General features: G+C 37.3%; 1 protein-coding gene across 1 annotated transcript; it reads left to right on the top strand.

Annotated features, from left to right (window-relative positions):
- The first annotated feature begins 7,262 nt into the window (after positions 1 to 7,262).
- On the top strand, positions 7,263 to 9,089 carry LOC149256501 (uncharacterized). The gene is made up of 3 exons (XM_089457443.1): positions 7,263 to 7,550; positions 7,705 to 7,834; positions 8,014 to 9,089. Exons 1-3 carry the CDS (start codon positions 7,403 to 7,405, stop codon positions 8,651 to 8,653), a joined length of 918 nt encoding a protein of 305 aa, XP_089313569.1. The 5' UTR covers positions 7,263 to 7,402; the 3' UTR covers positions 8,654 to 9,089.
- Positions 9,090 to 13,808: the final 4,719 nt, after the last annotated feature.

Raw genomic sequence — 13,808 nt, 5'->3', positions numbered from 1 at the left:
GGTATGAGATTTGAAATGAAAAGGCTACGCTCAAGATAGTCTATGAAGCGTAATGACATGCAACTATCATTATGCTCTACAACATATTAAATATTTGTCTCCGCAGATACTGACAAACAAAATTGGAAGATTTCACACTTATGATTATATCCCTTATGCCTTCCATAGTTTTACTAAACTCGATAGCTGCAAATCTAAGATTCTTCAACATTATGCTCTACAACATATTAATATTTGTCTCTGCAAATACTGACAAAGAAAATTGGAAGATTTCACACATGATTATATCCCTTATGCCTTCGATAGTTTTACTAAGCTCGATAGCTGCAAATCAAGGATGAAATAACTAACTCCTCCTTATAACTGTGATCAAAGCTCAGGATTGCCTTCAACCGCCAGCATTTGGTAGATGCTAAGAATTTCTCTTCTTCTTTCACATGTTTCGAAAAACGATTCCCATACTCCAGGCTAAAAATTGTTCTTATCTCACACTACAAAGAGCAATTATCGCAGAATTACAGAAAATAAATAAATAAACACCAAGAAGTTCAAATAAAATTGTGTAAATAACTAGAGTTATATAGCAACATTTCAAAAGCTCTAATGAAAATGCTTACTCTAGATATTCCAGCTTCTGTTGTCTACACTTATTTAATCATTTAGGCTTGACAACACCACACTATGAAATCAATGACACATGCTAATCTGTCACATAAAAGACTCTCACTTGAATCTTTACATGGTTCAGTGTTGGGTCAGCGACCAGTTAAAGTTTCCGAGAAACGAAATCATTCAAACGAACCAGTGTAGCGTGCTCAAATACATAAGTTGTAATACTTACCTTCATAACTGTAACGACTTGCAGTTCCTAAGCGCGCGGGTAGAGCTAAACGGGCGAGCCTTTGGCGAAGTGCAACTGCGGTTGGAGTAAAGTGCGAGCTCGTTCAAGCGTGCGGTATGAAAATATGCGCATGTATGGAGGATGGGCGAGCATGTTATATGCGTGGGAGCATGACTTAGACTTGTATGGAGGCCGACCTACGTTTATGAGGAGCTGACATGGTAAAGTGAAGCATTTGCGATGGAGAAAGGGGCTTTGGACGAGTCGGCTGGGCAGCTAGACTACGCCCTGCACTTGGTATAAATAGAAGTGCGTTGGATGGCATTCAAATCATCAACATCGCTCAAACACTTGACATCTTCGCTCAAGAGGAGTTAGGCGCAGTTTTAGTGTGCAAAGCTAAGGGAGGAAGGCACAGGTTTGATGAGCCCATTCTTGGGCTAGTCGCATGGAGGAAAAGGCGTTGGACTCAGTTGTGGGTTAAGGAGTTCCCGATGGTTGGGTGAGGGCGTGCACGGGTGTGTGGTGCCTGACAGACGATTGAGGCGTGCACGGGTGTGTGGTGCCTGACAGACGATTGAGGCGTGCACGGGTGTGTTTGGAAGAATGCGAAGGGAAGCTCTTGCTTACCTTATACAGGTTGAAGCGGATGAAAGAAGAGAATCCCCAGATTCGAGAGAAGCTTGAAGTCTTGGAAAGGAATGTTGAAGAGGAACTTCTTCAACTTGGTTGGATAATGGAGCAAGATGAAGTTGCAGATTGTGCTAACAAGGAAGAGGAAGCCGTGATGATTAAGAATGTTGCAGATATGACAACGATGGAGGATGAACTTGAGATTGATCAAGTTGGACCAGGATCGTGCAGTTTGCAGACATGGATGGGTGACGATACTCATATGGAGGAGCGTCATGATGATGATGTAAGTATATTTGATGCTTGTGTTTCACTTGAGCATTTGGTAGATGGACCGTATGGGGAAGGGAAAAGTCAGTTTGCCGATGCTAGGGAGAATCTTACCATGGATGACTATGGTGAAACCTTGTATGGAGGAGCAAGGATTGTTGATTGTTGCAGGACTTGTTGGGGTTGTTTGTGACCTTATGTTAGAAGGTACAAAGGCCCGTGACAAGGGAGGAACACGATGATCGTTGCAGAGGATTGGGTCATGCTTTAGCCACATGGAGAATTAGCTAAGTGTCCATCATGACTCATGCACAGATTGAAGGGCACAAATTTGAGGTACGATGATGCTTGGGTGGACTTCTCATGGCCGAGACCAAGAGCAAGTCTTGGTGGGACCTTCAGTGGGGAAGCTATGATGGAAGGGACTCGTGAGGATGATGATATGGTTGGGTGACCGAGTTCATTAGACTGAAGATTGCAGCTTGGATGAGGATGACCGATAGTTGTGATGTGTCTACTTGGTTGGACTACATGGGTAACTTAGTCATGGACATCAGGTTGGAGACATGGAGCATGGAAGTCTTATGCAGGGACATTGTGCGGGAGAACTTGTAGAGGTGTCACTTATGGGCATCCAATGAGGAGTGCCAAGGCAGGGATGTTGTGCAGGTGGATTTGCTAGTGTGACATGGAGATTTATTATTTATGAGCCGATGGAGAGGTTGTGCACTCTTTTACAACAAGGCCATGGAGTTGGATGGACTTGTGAGTAGACTATGGAGCATTCCTACTACATGGAGAGATGAGGCATCTTGCAGAGACCTTTGGGCTGAGACTTGTATGCTTGCTGAGATGTTGGTTGGAGATGACTCATGGAGCTTATGATGACATGAGGTTGTGACTTTTAGGGACTTCATATATGGTGGGCTTGGAGGATCTGATGCATTGAGGAGCTAAGGTCAGAGACTTTGATGTAGGATGGGGTGCATACTTTCAAGTACATGTATGGAAATGGCTTGAAAGAGTGACTTGATGTGGAGGATCGATATGAGACACTTTGGAGTGATGGAGTTACAACAATGATGATGCCTTGGTGGCAACACTTGGGCATGGGTTGAGTCGAGACTTAACCACTTTTGACACATGGGAGCTGATTGATCTATGATCATGGGCAACATATGGATAGATAAGACAGGTGTATACTTGTTTCTATGGCAGACTTGAGGGATGGCATATTGCAGATATGATGGATGTTACTTCATGGAGCTGGATGTGGCACATCAAGAGTCGGAGTTTGATGAGATGGTATCTTCATATTGAGGAGATACACATATGGATGATGATGTTAGGGTAGATGTGGGTGATTTCGTGCAGCACATTGGCACCAAACATCATGGATAGCATGTTGCAGATGAGATGAGGGCTACTTCATGGACCTCAGCATGGCTTACACTTGTATGGAGATGGATTTTTGATCGAGTTGATGATGTGACAGGATGTTCAGAGAAACAACTGATGGTGGCATGAGGATGTTCACTCTCATGGTTTAAGCGTGATAGTTGGATTAGCTACCCAACTAGTTCAGACATGGAGTCGTGAAGTGTACAGAGATGTGTTATTATTGTGTTGGAGTATCATGGCAGCAGTTCACATGAGGACGACACATGACGAGGTTGACACGAGAGGTTGCAGGAAGCATGTAGCTTGAGGTGGAGTGGCTAGCCTTCCACGATGGAGAGCAGCACGTGGAGATTGTGACAGGGTGGTTGATGGTCATGGATTGAGATGATTTCTGATGTATGACATACCGATGAGGTGTATACCTTGGTATGGTGACCTTGGTGACATATGGTTGTCGGGATGAAACATGATGGAGATGGTGGTTCTACATATGTTGCAGGGATGTTGCAGTATGTGGAGGAGTTGACATCATGGATGAGACAGACATTGTTGATCTTGGTGGATGGCTACCAGGATGGTATGTTTTCGAGGACGACAATGACCTCAGGTGGAGGAGGATGTAATGACTTGCAGTTCCTAGGCATGTGGGCGGATGTGCGTGCGCGTGGGTAGAGCTAAACGGGCAAGCATTTGGCGAAGTGCAACTGCGGTTGGAGTAAAGTGAAAGCTTGTTCAAGCGTGCGATATGACAATATGCGCATGTATGGAGGATGGGCGAGCATGTTATATGCGTGGGAGCATGACTTAGACTTGTATGGAGGCTGACCTACATTTATGAGGAGCCGACATGGTAAAGTGAAGCATTTGTGATGGAGCAAGGGGCTTTGGGCGAGTCGGCTGGGCAGCTAGACTACGCCTTGCACTTGGTATAAATAGAAGTGCATTGGATGGCATTCAAATCATCAATCGATAATCGCTCAAACACTTGAAATCTTTGCTCAAGAGGAGTTAGGCGCAGTTTTAGTGCGCAAAGCTAAGGGAGGAAGGCGCAGGTTTGATGCGCCCATTCTTGGGCTAGTCGCACGGAGGAAAAGGCGTTGGACTCGGTTGTGGGTGAAGGAGTGCCCGGTGGTTGGGTGAGGGCGTGCACGGGTGTGCGGCGCATGACAGACGATTGAGGCATGCACGGGTGTGTCGCGCCTGGTTTGTGTGACGACTTGGTGTGGGTGTCTTGGCGACTCGGATGAGCGCTCGCCCGGCGTGCAAGTGTGCACGGTGACTTGGTGAAGTGTTGAGATTGTGAACGGAGGTCTGTCTCGGGTAGAGGCGCCCGTGTGTGGCGACTTGGAGGCGCGCCCAAGTTGGGCAAACAACACGATCATGTGACAAGGTGAACGAAGCATTGGTGAGTCGTGTGGCGACCGTGCAGAGGTGCTGATAAGCTAGGCAACCGAGTTTTGCCCTGGATTGTAAATTTGGCTAAGTATGAAACTTGGGGTTCCCAAGTATACTTGTAAAGCTTTGTAAACTGTTGTATAATATATTATCGGGTAGACTCATTGTTTAGGGAGTTCCCCATCCCTTTATACTGTGCAGTTGTGTTCATCATTTATAATTGTTGTTGATAATGAATGTGTATGGGTGTTCATTGGTATAAAGAATAACATAATAATACTTGGTTGCGAAACACAAACTAAGTAGGAGTAAGTGGTTAGGCGTAGTCCATGAACATAAGTATTGGTGAAAAGAAAGTGTTCGGTGGTGCCGCATCTCGCTAAGAGGAGTTGAAAGACTACCGCAGGTGTAGGAGCGTGACAATAACCATCCCACCATTAATTAGAAAGGAGTTCCGTTTCTAAGTTTATATCTGCAATTTTTAATCTCGAACAAATTTAAATTGTTACAATAATCAATTAACGAGGAGCTTTACGAAACTCAAATAAACCCACCACTGAAAATGAAAACCGTACCCAAAAATTTGCCCTGTTTCACCACAAAACTTATGGCAAGGGATTCTATTGCAGAGGATTTCCTCGGTAAGGGCGAGTTCTCATTGAAATGCTGAAACTCACCTATCCTTCTTGTGGTGTCACCAAGAATAGTATCTAAATCAAATTAACATTCCACACAGTGATCGAACCAGTTAGATGAAATTTGCAATGGTCATAATAATAAATTAATGAGGAGCTTGAGGATACTCTAGTACAAAAACCAGTGAAAATTAAATTTGTGCCCAAAAATTTGCGTGTGTCGCCTCAGGCATCATGACGAGGAACTCTGGTGTAGAGCATTTCTTGGGCAAGCGCGGCGAGAATTTCCTGCACATCCTTTAGCATAACAAATGTTTCGTGCTCAAATAGTTTCATGCTCAAATGGATGATGGATCAGTGAATAGGGTGTTTCTATAACTGAATTTGCAACTGAATATTTCTAACTACTTTCATCGAATGGGTGAATATTTTTTAATCTTCTAACATCGAATCCAACTGCATAAGGTTATGACAGAAACACAGAGAGAGGGAAGTCTTTTTCCTATGGAAGTCCCTTACAACTTAATTAAGAGTGTTTTAATGCATTATATTGGTCACTGGATAAAAAATTGTTTTGCAACCAGCAGGAGCATTTTGCACAAGTTCATTCAAGGAAGTTTCTTCATTTTTATTTATTTTTAACCTTAGAGAATTAAGCTGACTAACTCAATTTTGTAAACAAATAGAAGAGAAAGCTATAGCAAGAAATACTTTAACAATAAACCTATTGCAATAAAACTTTTCACAATACACCTATTCACCTTCAATGGAAAACAAAAAAAACAAGTAAACACTTAATTTCTCACTTTAATTCATATAATAAACTATAAAACCCTAATTAAGAGAGTGTTAACTCTCATTCTATTACTTTATAATAACATAAATTGAATAAATTTTATCTTTATACTTTATATCTTTATAAACTTATTACATACATGTAAACAATACAGAAATTTCAAAACAATACTACAGTGTTTTTTTACCTATTATTATAATTAATAAATGTAATACTTGTATTTATTATAATTAATATTTTAAGTGTATTCGTGAACAAGGTGTAAATAAATTGACCTCACCAGCTTTTAATATAAATCGATGATTTAATTATATAAATGAAAGTTAATTTTCTAAAAAAAAATTTGAGAATAAAAATTTCAAAATAAAACTACAAATTCTTTTACATATTTTTATAATTTAAAGTTGTTTACAGGTATTATAATTAATATCTAAATATATGTGTGGATGGATACAGTGTCAATAAATTGACTAAGCTAACTTTACAAATTCTTTTACATGTTTTTATAATTTAAAGTTGTTTACAGTTATTATAATTAATATTTAAATATATTTGTGGATACAGTGTCAATAAATTGACTAAGCTAACTTTTAATATAATTCACTGATTTAATTTCATGAAGGAAAATTAATTCAATTTCATACGGAGAAGTTGAGAATGAACCCAACAAAATAAAAATATTTCATTACCACCCAACCCAAAATTAGGTGAATTGCTTTTTCATCAACATTAAAACTGACTACCTCTTAAACACACTCTAGTTAGAAAATAGTCATATATTTTAATATATTGATTGACAATTCACTCGTTCAGCTTCCATTCCTGAAGAATGACCGTTGTGACCGGTAAAGAAAGCTACTACGCCGCCTTCCCACATGTTGTTTAATAAAAGTGCAAAAATTGCAAAACGTCTATTTATGGTACAAAAGATTTGCACTCATGTTTAATAAAGTTGTCATTCTGATCCTAACTTCACAAATGCCAGAGGCCTTCGGCCTTTCGTCACTATCATCAGATAGTGGCCACTGGCCCGTCTAAGGACGAATGTAGTGGTTTAGATTTAACTTAACAAAACAAACATGGACAGCCTGATTTTGCCACCGCTCGACCTTGCATAATAAAACACACAAAATATGATTCGAAAGCCGTCTTTCTCGGATTTAAAGAATAAAAAAATCTACGTTGAGACGAGTTGAGAGCATTGCAGATTGCACTCGGATTCTCCTCTATCCCATAAGTGGTCCTCGTCACGAGGAAAATTGTTACAAAGTCCATCACGGGCTGCAGAAGACTGCCTTTATTTATTTATTTATCTTATTCTCGGCAAAACTGTTATCCTGCAAAGGGAGATGAACACAGGAGGACCGGCCACTGAGAGATTATATAGAAGCTGTTGGTTGAGAGTCTGTTGGATAGATCAGATCATACATCATGGGTAGATCTCGCAGTTGCTTCGGTGCAAAATCCGATGGTGAGCGTCTCAAAAGCGGGGCTTGGACTCCTAGCGAGGATAAGATTTTGAATGATTACATTAAAATTCATGGAGTTGGTCCGTGGAAATCTATTGCAAAGAAATCGGGTGAATATAGCTTATAATAATCTTCACAGTCCTTGTATTCTTTGTTTGTGCATGTCTAATGATGAGTGGTCCTTGAATTTGAATGAAAATAACTGTGTTTATCATTAGAAGTTAAGTGTAAAATTATATTAAGCGGAACAACTTGGTTTTGTAGGCCTAAAACGATCCGCCAAGAGTTGTAGATTCCGTTGGTTGAACTATCTTAGTCCAGATATTAAGAGGGAAAATATTTCGCCGGACGAAGAGGAGCTCGTCATCAGATTACATCGTCTTCTTGGTAATCGGTATGTGAGTCAGCAATAATCTCTCTGGAATAAGTATCTAACAAGTTTTGCTAATTTGGTATAAAGCTCAGTGTATTCAATCAAAAGTTATTACAATGATTTCATAAACCTCATATATATACACATGGAGAGATAGTAAGGTGAAATGAGTATGGAATGTAATGTGATCACATGTGCAGATGGTCATTGATAGCAGGGCGACTTCCTGGTCGAACGGATAATGAAATAAAGAATTACTGGAACACCCACTTGAGAAAGAGGTTACAAATGGGTGAATTAGAACCCAAACTCCACAAGCCCTTCAAGAGAATGGATATGCCTTTTGACTCCAGTAATTATAATGAGAAAGATGTCGAAGATATATATGATGGCCTGCCTCAAAATACAGCCCTGAAAACAAGGTCAGTGAGATACAGGGAAAAGGAAGTAGTAGACGTAGAGAATGTTAATTGTTATAATTATGACCATCTACCAGATACCCATGATGGTATTAATCCAGAAGAAGAAGAGGACATGAAAGCAGCAGATGATCATGTTGGTGAAATAGAAGCCTCCAAATCATGGTGCCAATTATTGTTGGAGGATTGTACGGGGGATTATCGGTACGATCGATTGGAGTATGTTGAAGGCCTTCAAACAAACAGAGTTAATCGTCAGTCTCCCTCCGTTTCCCCAAGTGGAAGTGAAATATTGCACGAAAAGCAATCATCTTCCTCTTGCAATTTACTCGAACAGGAATTCTTGCAGACCGAGAATTTTAATTCGACATACTTCGAAAATTTAGTAGAGTTGGACGAGCTGTACTCTCTTCTAGTATAAAATATTATACGATAATGAAAGAAAAGTGTAGACGGTCGGAGGAGATTAAGAAAAGTTATGTGCACCGCAGGCTGCTGACAGCGAATTTGGTTTTTGATTAAAAGGTACAAGAATATTGTCAACACCGAATCTACTCTGCCAAAAAGGACAAATCAAACTCCGTGTTGGTGAGTTCTCTATATTTTCCACATGCTTGTATAGCTCTCTCTGGTGTGTCTGCTGCACATGAATCTAGGGCTATCGAGATATTTTATATTTTAGCAAGTCTATGTCCTCACTATTATGTGGCCTTATAATCTGTGGCCTTATAATCTCTGTTCAGCTACCATAATAGGGCTATTCAGTCATTTTATATTTTGGCACGTCATTGTCCCCACTGTTTTGTGGCTTTATAATGTCTGTTCTGGTATCATACTTTATTAAGATGTTTATGTAGCCTATTATCCGTCTAAATTTCTATTAAAATATAACTTTTTCTCAATTTTCAAATTGATAGGTTAATGGAAGAAGAATGTGGTTAACAATATGATGTTGTTTTCAAAATGATCTGAAATTATGTTAATTAAATCGAACCTTAACCGTTAGATGCTGTATGAAAATCATGGGAAGCTACGTCAATAATCCACCATTGACTGTAATAGAGGACATAAACCTTATTAAAAAAGCAATTAATATGTATCTCATACATATTTCATACATGTAATTTATTAATCTATATTTTAGAATATGTGTGGAAATATTTAATTATTAAATTATTAGTGATGTTAGGTTGAGATAGAGAAAAGTATTTGGTATTGAAACTTATTAGATTTTATTTGGTTTTGGGATTTTATTTTTTAATTTTAATGGGTTATGTAATTAGTTTAGTCTGAGATTGAGATATTTATCTAATTGAAAATGTGTATCTTTAAACTAATTTACTTATTTTAAAACTATTATTATTATATTATACAATTATATGAATAAAATTAATACATTAATATTATTAGTTTTCAAATAATCTCTATTCTCATTTTAAAACTCTCTTAACTTAATATTGATATGAGAATAGGGCTAGACCTAACTCCATTAGTCACAAGAAGAGAAGACCCAAAGCATATGGAAGGTAAAGCCAATATTAGTTTCTTACGATTAGTTATTATTATTATTTTTCTCTATCTATCTAGTGTATTAGTCTTTAATGTTTGTTATGAATGTAGAGATTTTCCTAAACTATTCTATACTAGTTCAATTCATATTTGTTAAGAATGGTCTCTAACTACTTGTTTCTCGAGACTAATTATTAATTGGGAATATATTTAATGTAAGTTTTGTGATTTTGACTTAGTAATTTAGAATTTAGATCATATTACTTTTATCATATGAATTATAAATTTTTATTATATGAATTGAATTAATTTATAATAGCAATTTCTATGTTTATATGTTTATTTCGATTATATATTTGCTTATTGATTTTATTTATAAACAAGTAATTTTATGAAATTATTATAATAACCTTTTACATTTGGATTGAGTAATAGAAGCATTGCATTAATTAGTTTCTTTTGAGTTCATTCTTGATTTTTTTTTTTTTTTGTAAGCTGAGGTGGTACTCTTTCTATTACTGGATAGAAAATAAAACATTACATAGTATCAAAAACATTGTAAACTCGCCCACATGGGGAAACCGAGTATTTAAGCCATCTATAGTTTTTAATGGCCGACCAAAAATAAAAGGCCCAAAGTCTGATAATCCTAGCAAGATAAACAAGACAGTCTTGAGATCTTCTAATTCTACTAGTCTGCAAGAAATATACTTCTCTATCTAAAACATGCAAAAAACTATAATTGGTAAGACTATGAGCTTTCCTGAACATATCTCTTTTCAAACATCGTCCATTGCTGGTTGCTGATTTGCTCCTTTATCTGCACCCTGGTGAACTCCCTTCAGCAGCTGTTGTATTTCATCTAATTTCTCCTCTTGCCTCTCCAGAGCAATGCGGATGAAACTCAATTCTCTGCGCATATCAGGGCCACCCTGCGCAATCTCCACCATCTCCGTAGCAACTTGCTCTAGAGCCTTTGCCAGTAGCCTTTTCATAACCCAGTAAATATGCAGAGATTGTTTAAACAGGGACATTCTTCCCCTGGTGTGGCCTGGATCATGCAACAGGAATTCCCAGTCATCCATTTCTTCATCAGATTGGTCTTGGAGAGATTCCTCCTCCAGGTGCTGCATGATTCTTCTAACTTCTGGATTGGTGTTCTGCTGATAGGCCCTTTCTGCTCGACGAACTCTCTGATTTGCCGTCCTCCTTGTCTTTTTGGCAGGTCCCACGTCCTGCCTGGATTTCTCACCTTCCTCATGCGTCTTCCTGCTCTGTCCCCGACCCCTTTTCCTACCCGAATCCAAACCGCTGCCAAGACCCCTGTCTCTTCTTCTCATGCCGTAACGCCTAACCTTCGCCGCCTGCGGAGCAGGGTGGTCGTCCTTCATCTGCTGATGCTCCTCGTCTTCTAATCCGTCCTGAGAGTAAGACCTCTTGTTCCCCTCGCCTCGGGGCGCCTCCTCCTCGGACTCGTCCTCAATCTCCCAAATCTCAGTTGGGTGGTCCTCGTTCATAATTTCCTTGCCTTTCTGACTCTTATTCCTGACAGTTGCATTATGCTGCTCCTCTGTCGTCCTAGTTTTCAGCCGGGTTTCCATGTTACCAACGGTTCTGTCGCAGGGAATACTCTGGTGCCAGGTAAACTCTATCCTATATTGCTGTCTCTCAGCGGTGTTGTCTGCTCCTCGCCAAATTGGGAAACATCTAAATAACTGCTCCTCCTTCCCCGTTTGGATATATATCGGATCTCTGCCCTCAGCGTACGCCTTTGAATCAAATTTACCTTGCCGCCGATTGCTTTCCGGGGTGACGTCTCCTTTGGCCATCATTCTTTGATTAATTTCAGCTGTCGGGAGATCTGACATGCCGCTCCACCCTCCTCTCCGATCGCGTGTTTATTCTTGATATTAATTATTAGAATATGTACAATCTAATTTTTATTCTTAAAAAATAAGAGGTTTTCATTTTAACAATTATTTGTCTTTTATTTCTCAACTTTAATTTTTATTTATATTTTTATATATAAATTAAAATAAAAAATTATATTTTTTTGTTATTCCTCGAATAATTATATTTCCATTCTTTTGTAAGTGTTACATTCCTATTTTGGTTTTTATTTCATTGTATCATAATTATTTATACATATTTTAATATCCCAAATTATTATTTAATTCTTATATATTATTTTATTTAACTATATTTTAGTTATACAATTAGTAATTTAATTTTATTGTATTTATTTGAATTTATTAACTAGTAGTTCTACGAATATAACATTAATATAACATCAGTTGAACCACACTGGTTGGTTCGAAACGCGTCGACAAAAGATTGATTATGTGATTTTGCCGAAGATTATCTAGACATAACATCAGTTTATATATATATATATATATATATATATATATATATAGTGTAGATTAGTATTAGCTTTCCCTCCAGATTCTTCTTAATTTGGCAAAGAATCGAAAGGCTAATAGAGCCTTGAGGAAAAGCACACTAAACTACTAAAGCTATTAAAAATATCTAGTTATGGTGGTGTCTCTTTTGTTGACTATGGTAGATGAAATCCGCATTGATAAAACATAAATTATTTTGAGAAATAAATTTAATATAAAACTATATTGAAAACATTTTTTTATAATAAACTAATAATATTTTTGGGCGCGGAGAGACGCTCTACAATGTAGTATCTGACGGAGATGTTGTCACGTACGTTACATTAAAAAAATATGAACAATTATGAAGGAAATGTTGTGAGGTAACATAATCTTACATTAAAGAAAATATTAGAAAAATATACGTGTTGACTAATATATATTGTATATGATTGAAGATATGTGTAACGTTACTATATATACGTCGGCTCTATGACTGAAGATATGTGTAACGTTGCTTTAAGATAAGAATTTTTTTTAATTAAAATAAAAAAAAGGTATAATTTTGAAAACGATATATATACAATTTAAAAAGAGATCGTTTAGCTTATTCATTGAATAACAAAGAAAATTAGGTAAAGGAAGCGGATGATTCAACTAGGCATAACCAAGTAAATTTAGTGGTCTTTAGGTTTTCTATTGTGTGATTTCTGTAATATTGTAATAATAATAATCAGGGAAATTTGAGGTTTTTGGTTATAGGAAGGTAAACTCAATATAATGGAAGGTTCTCATTAAAATTAGTAGGAGTGAAGGGAAATATTGAGTAGAATGTAATATTTAGGGTGGGGTGTGACCTGAAATATTATGTAAAATTTAATAATATTACATTTTAATGAATATTCTTTACAATACCATGGGCCAATACCCACAAGACAAAAATAAAGAGGGAGAGGAGGGAAGAAAATTATAATACCATTTGCTATTACCATGGTTTATCAATACCATGGGCCATCTAGACTTTGTATTATTATGTTATGGGTCTAGGACGTTAATTGTTATAATACCATGGTCCAATACCATGCCTTATCAATACCACATGCCCAAAAATAATAACTTATTTCAAAATAAAATTATTTTACAAATATTTTATTTTAAATTAATTTTATAACATTTCTTAATTAAATCTAAGAGCAAAAGGTTATAATTACTTTTGAGGTATATATAAACCCTCCATCCTCATGACTACAAACAATATTTTCATAGAGATTAAATGGAGGTTTTAATAAATTAAAAAATGAGAATATTTTATTTATTTATTTATTTTTTTCCATTGGAAAAAATCATAATTTTCATTAATATCAAGGAAAATTACATGTTGTAAATGTTGTGCACATATGCAGTTTAAGAGGATTTAGAACCAGATATGTATAAGTTCTCCAAGCACAGAGACTTTTTTCTCAGATATGTTTCTGTTTTGTTCTCAAAATTTAGATTACTCTACGCACATAGTAATTTTCTGACCAGGTAGCTGAAAATATATAAGAAAAAATAAATATTAACAGTAAATAAAGTCGCATATGATATAGTATCACATTCCTGTGCCTAAGCGGCATGGTCCATATAAGGGCGATCATAATATTAGTAGTGCTCTCCATCCCTTTGTTCCTATATCATCCAAGTGTC

This window comes from Pinus tabuliformis, chromosome 7 (genome assembly GCF_031772625.1).
Source record: "Pinus tabuliformis cultivar Carrire ecotype Pingquan chromosome 7, CPIR1, whole genome shotgun sequence".
Taxonomy (NCBI): domain Eukaryota; kingdom Viridiplantae; phylum Streptophyta; class Pinopsida; order Pinales; family Pinaceae; genus Pinus; species Pinus tabuliformis.
This window is presented reverse-complemented; position numbering and strand designations above follow the sequence as displayed.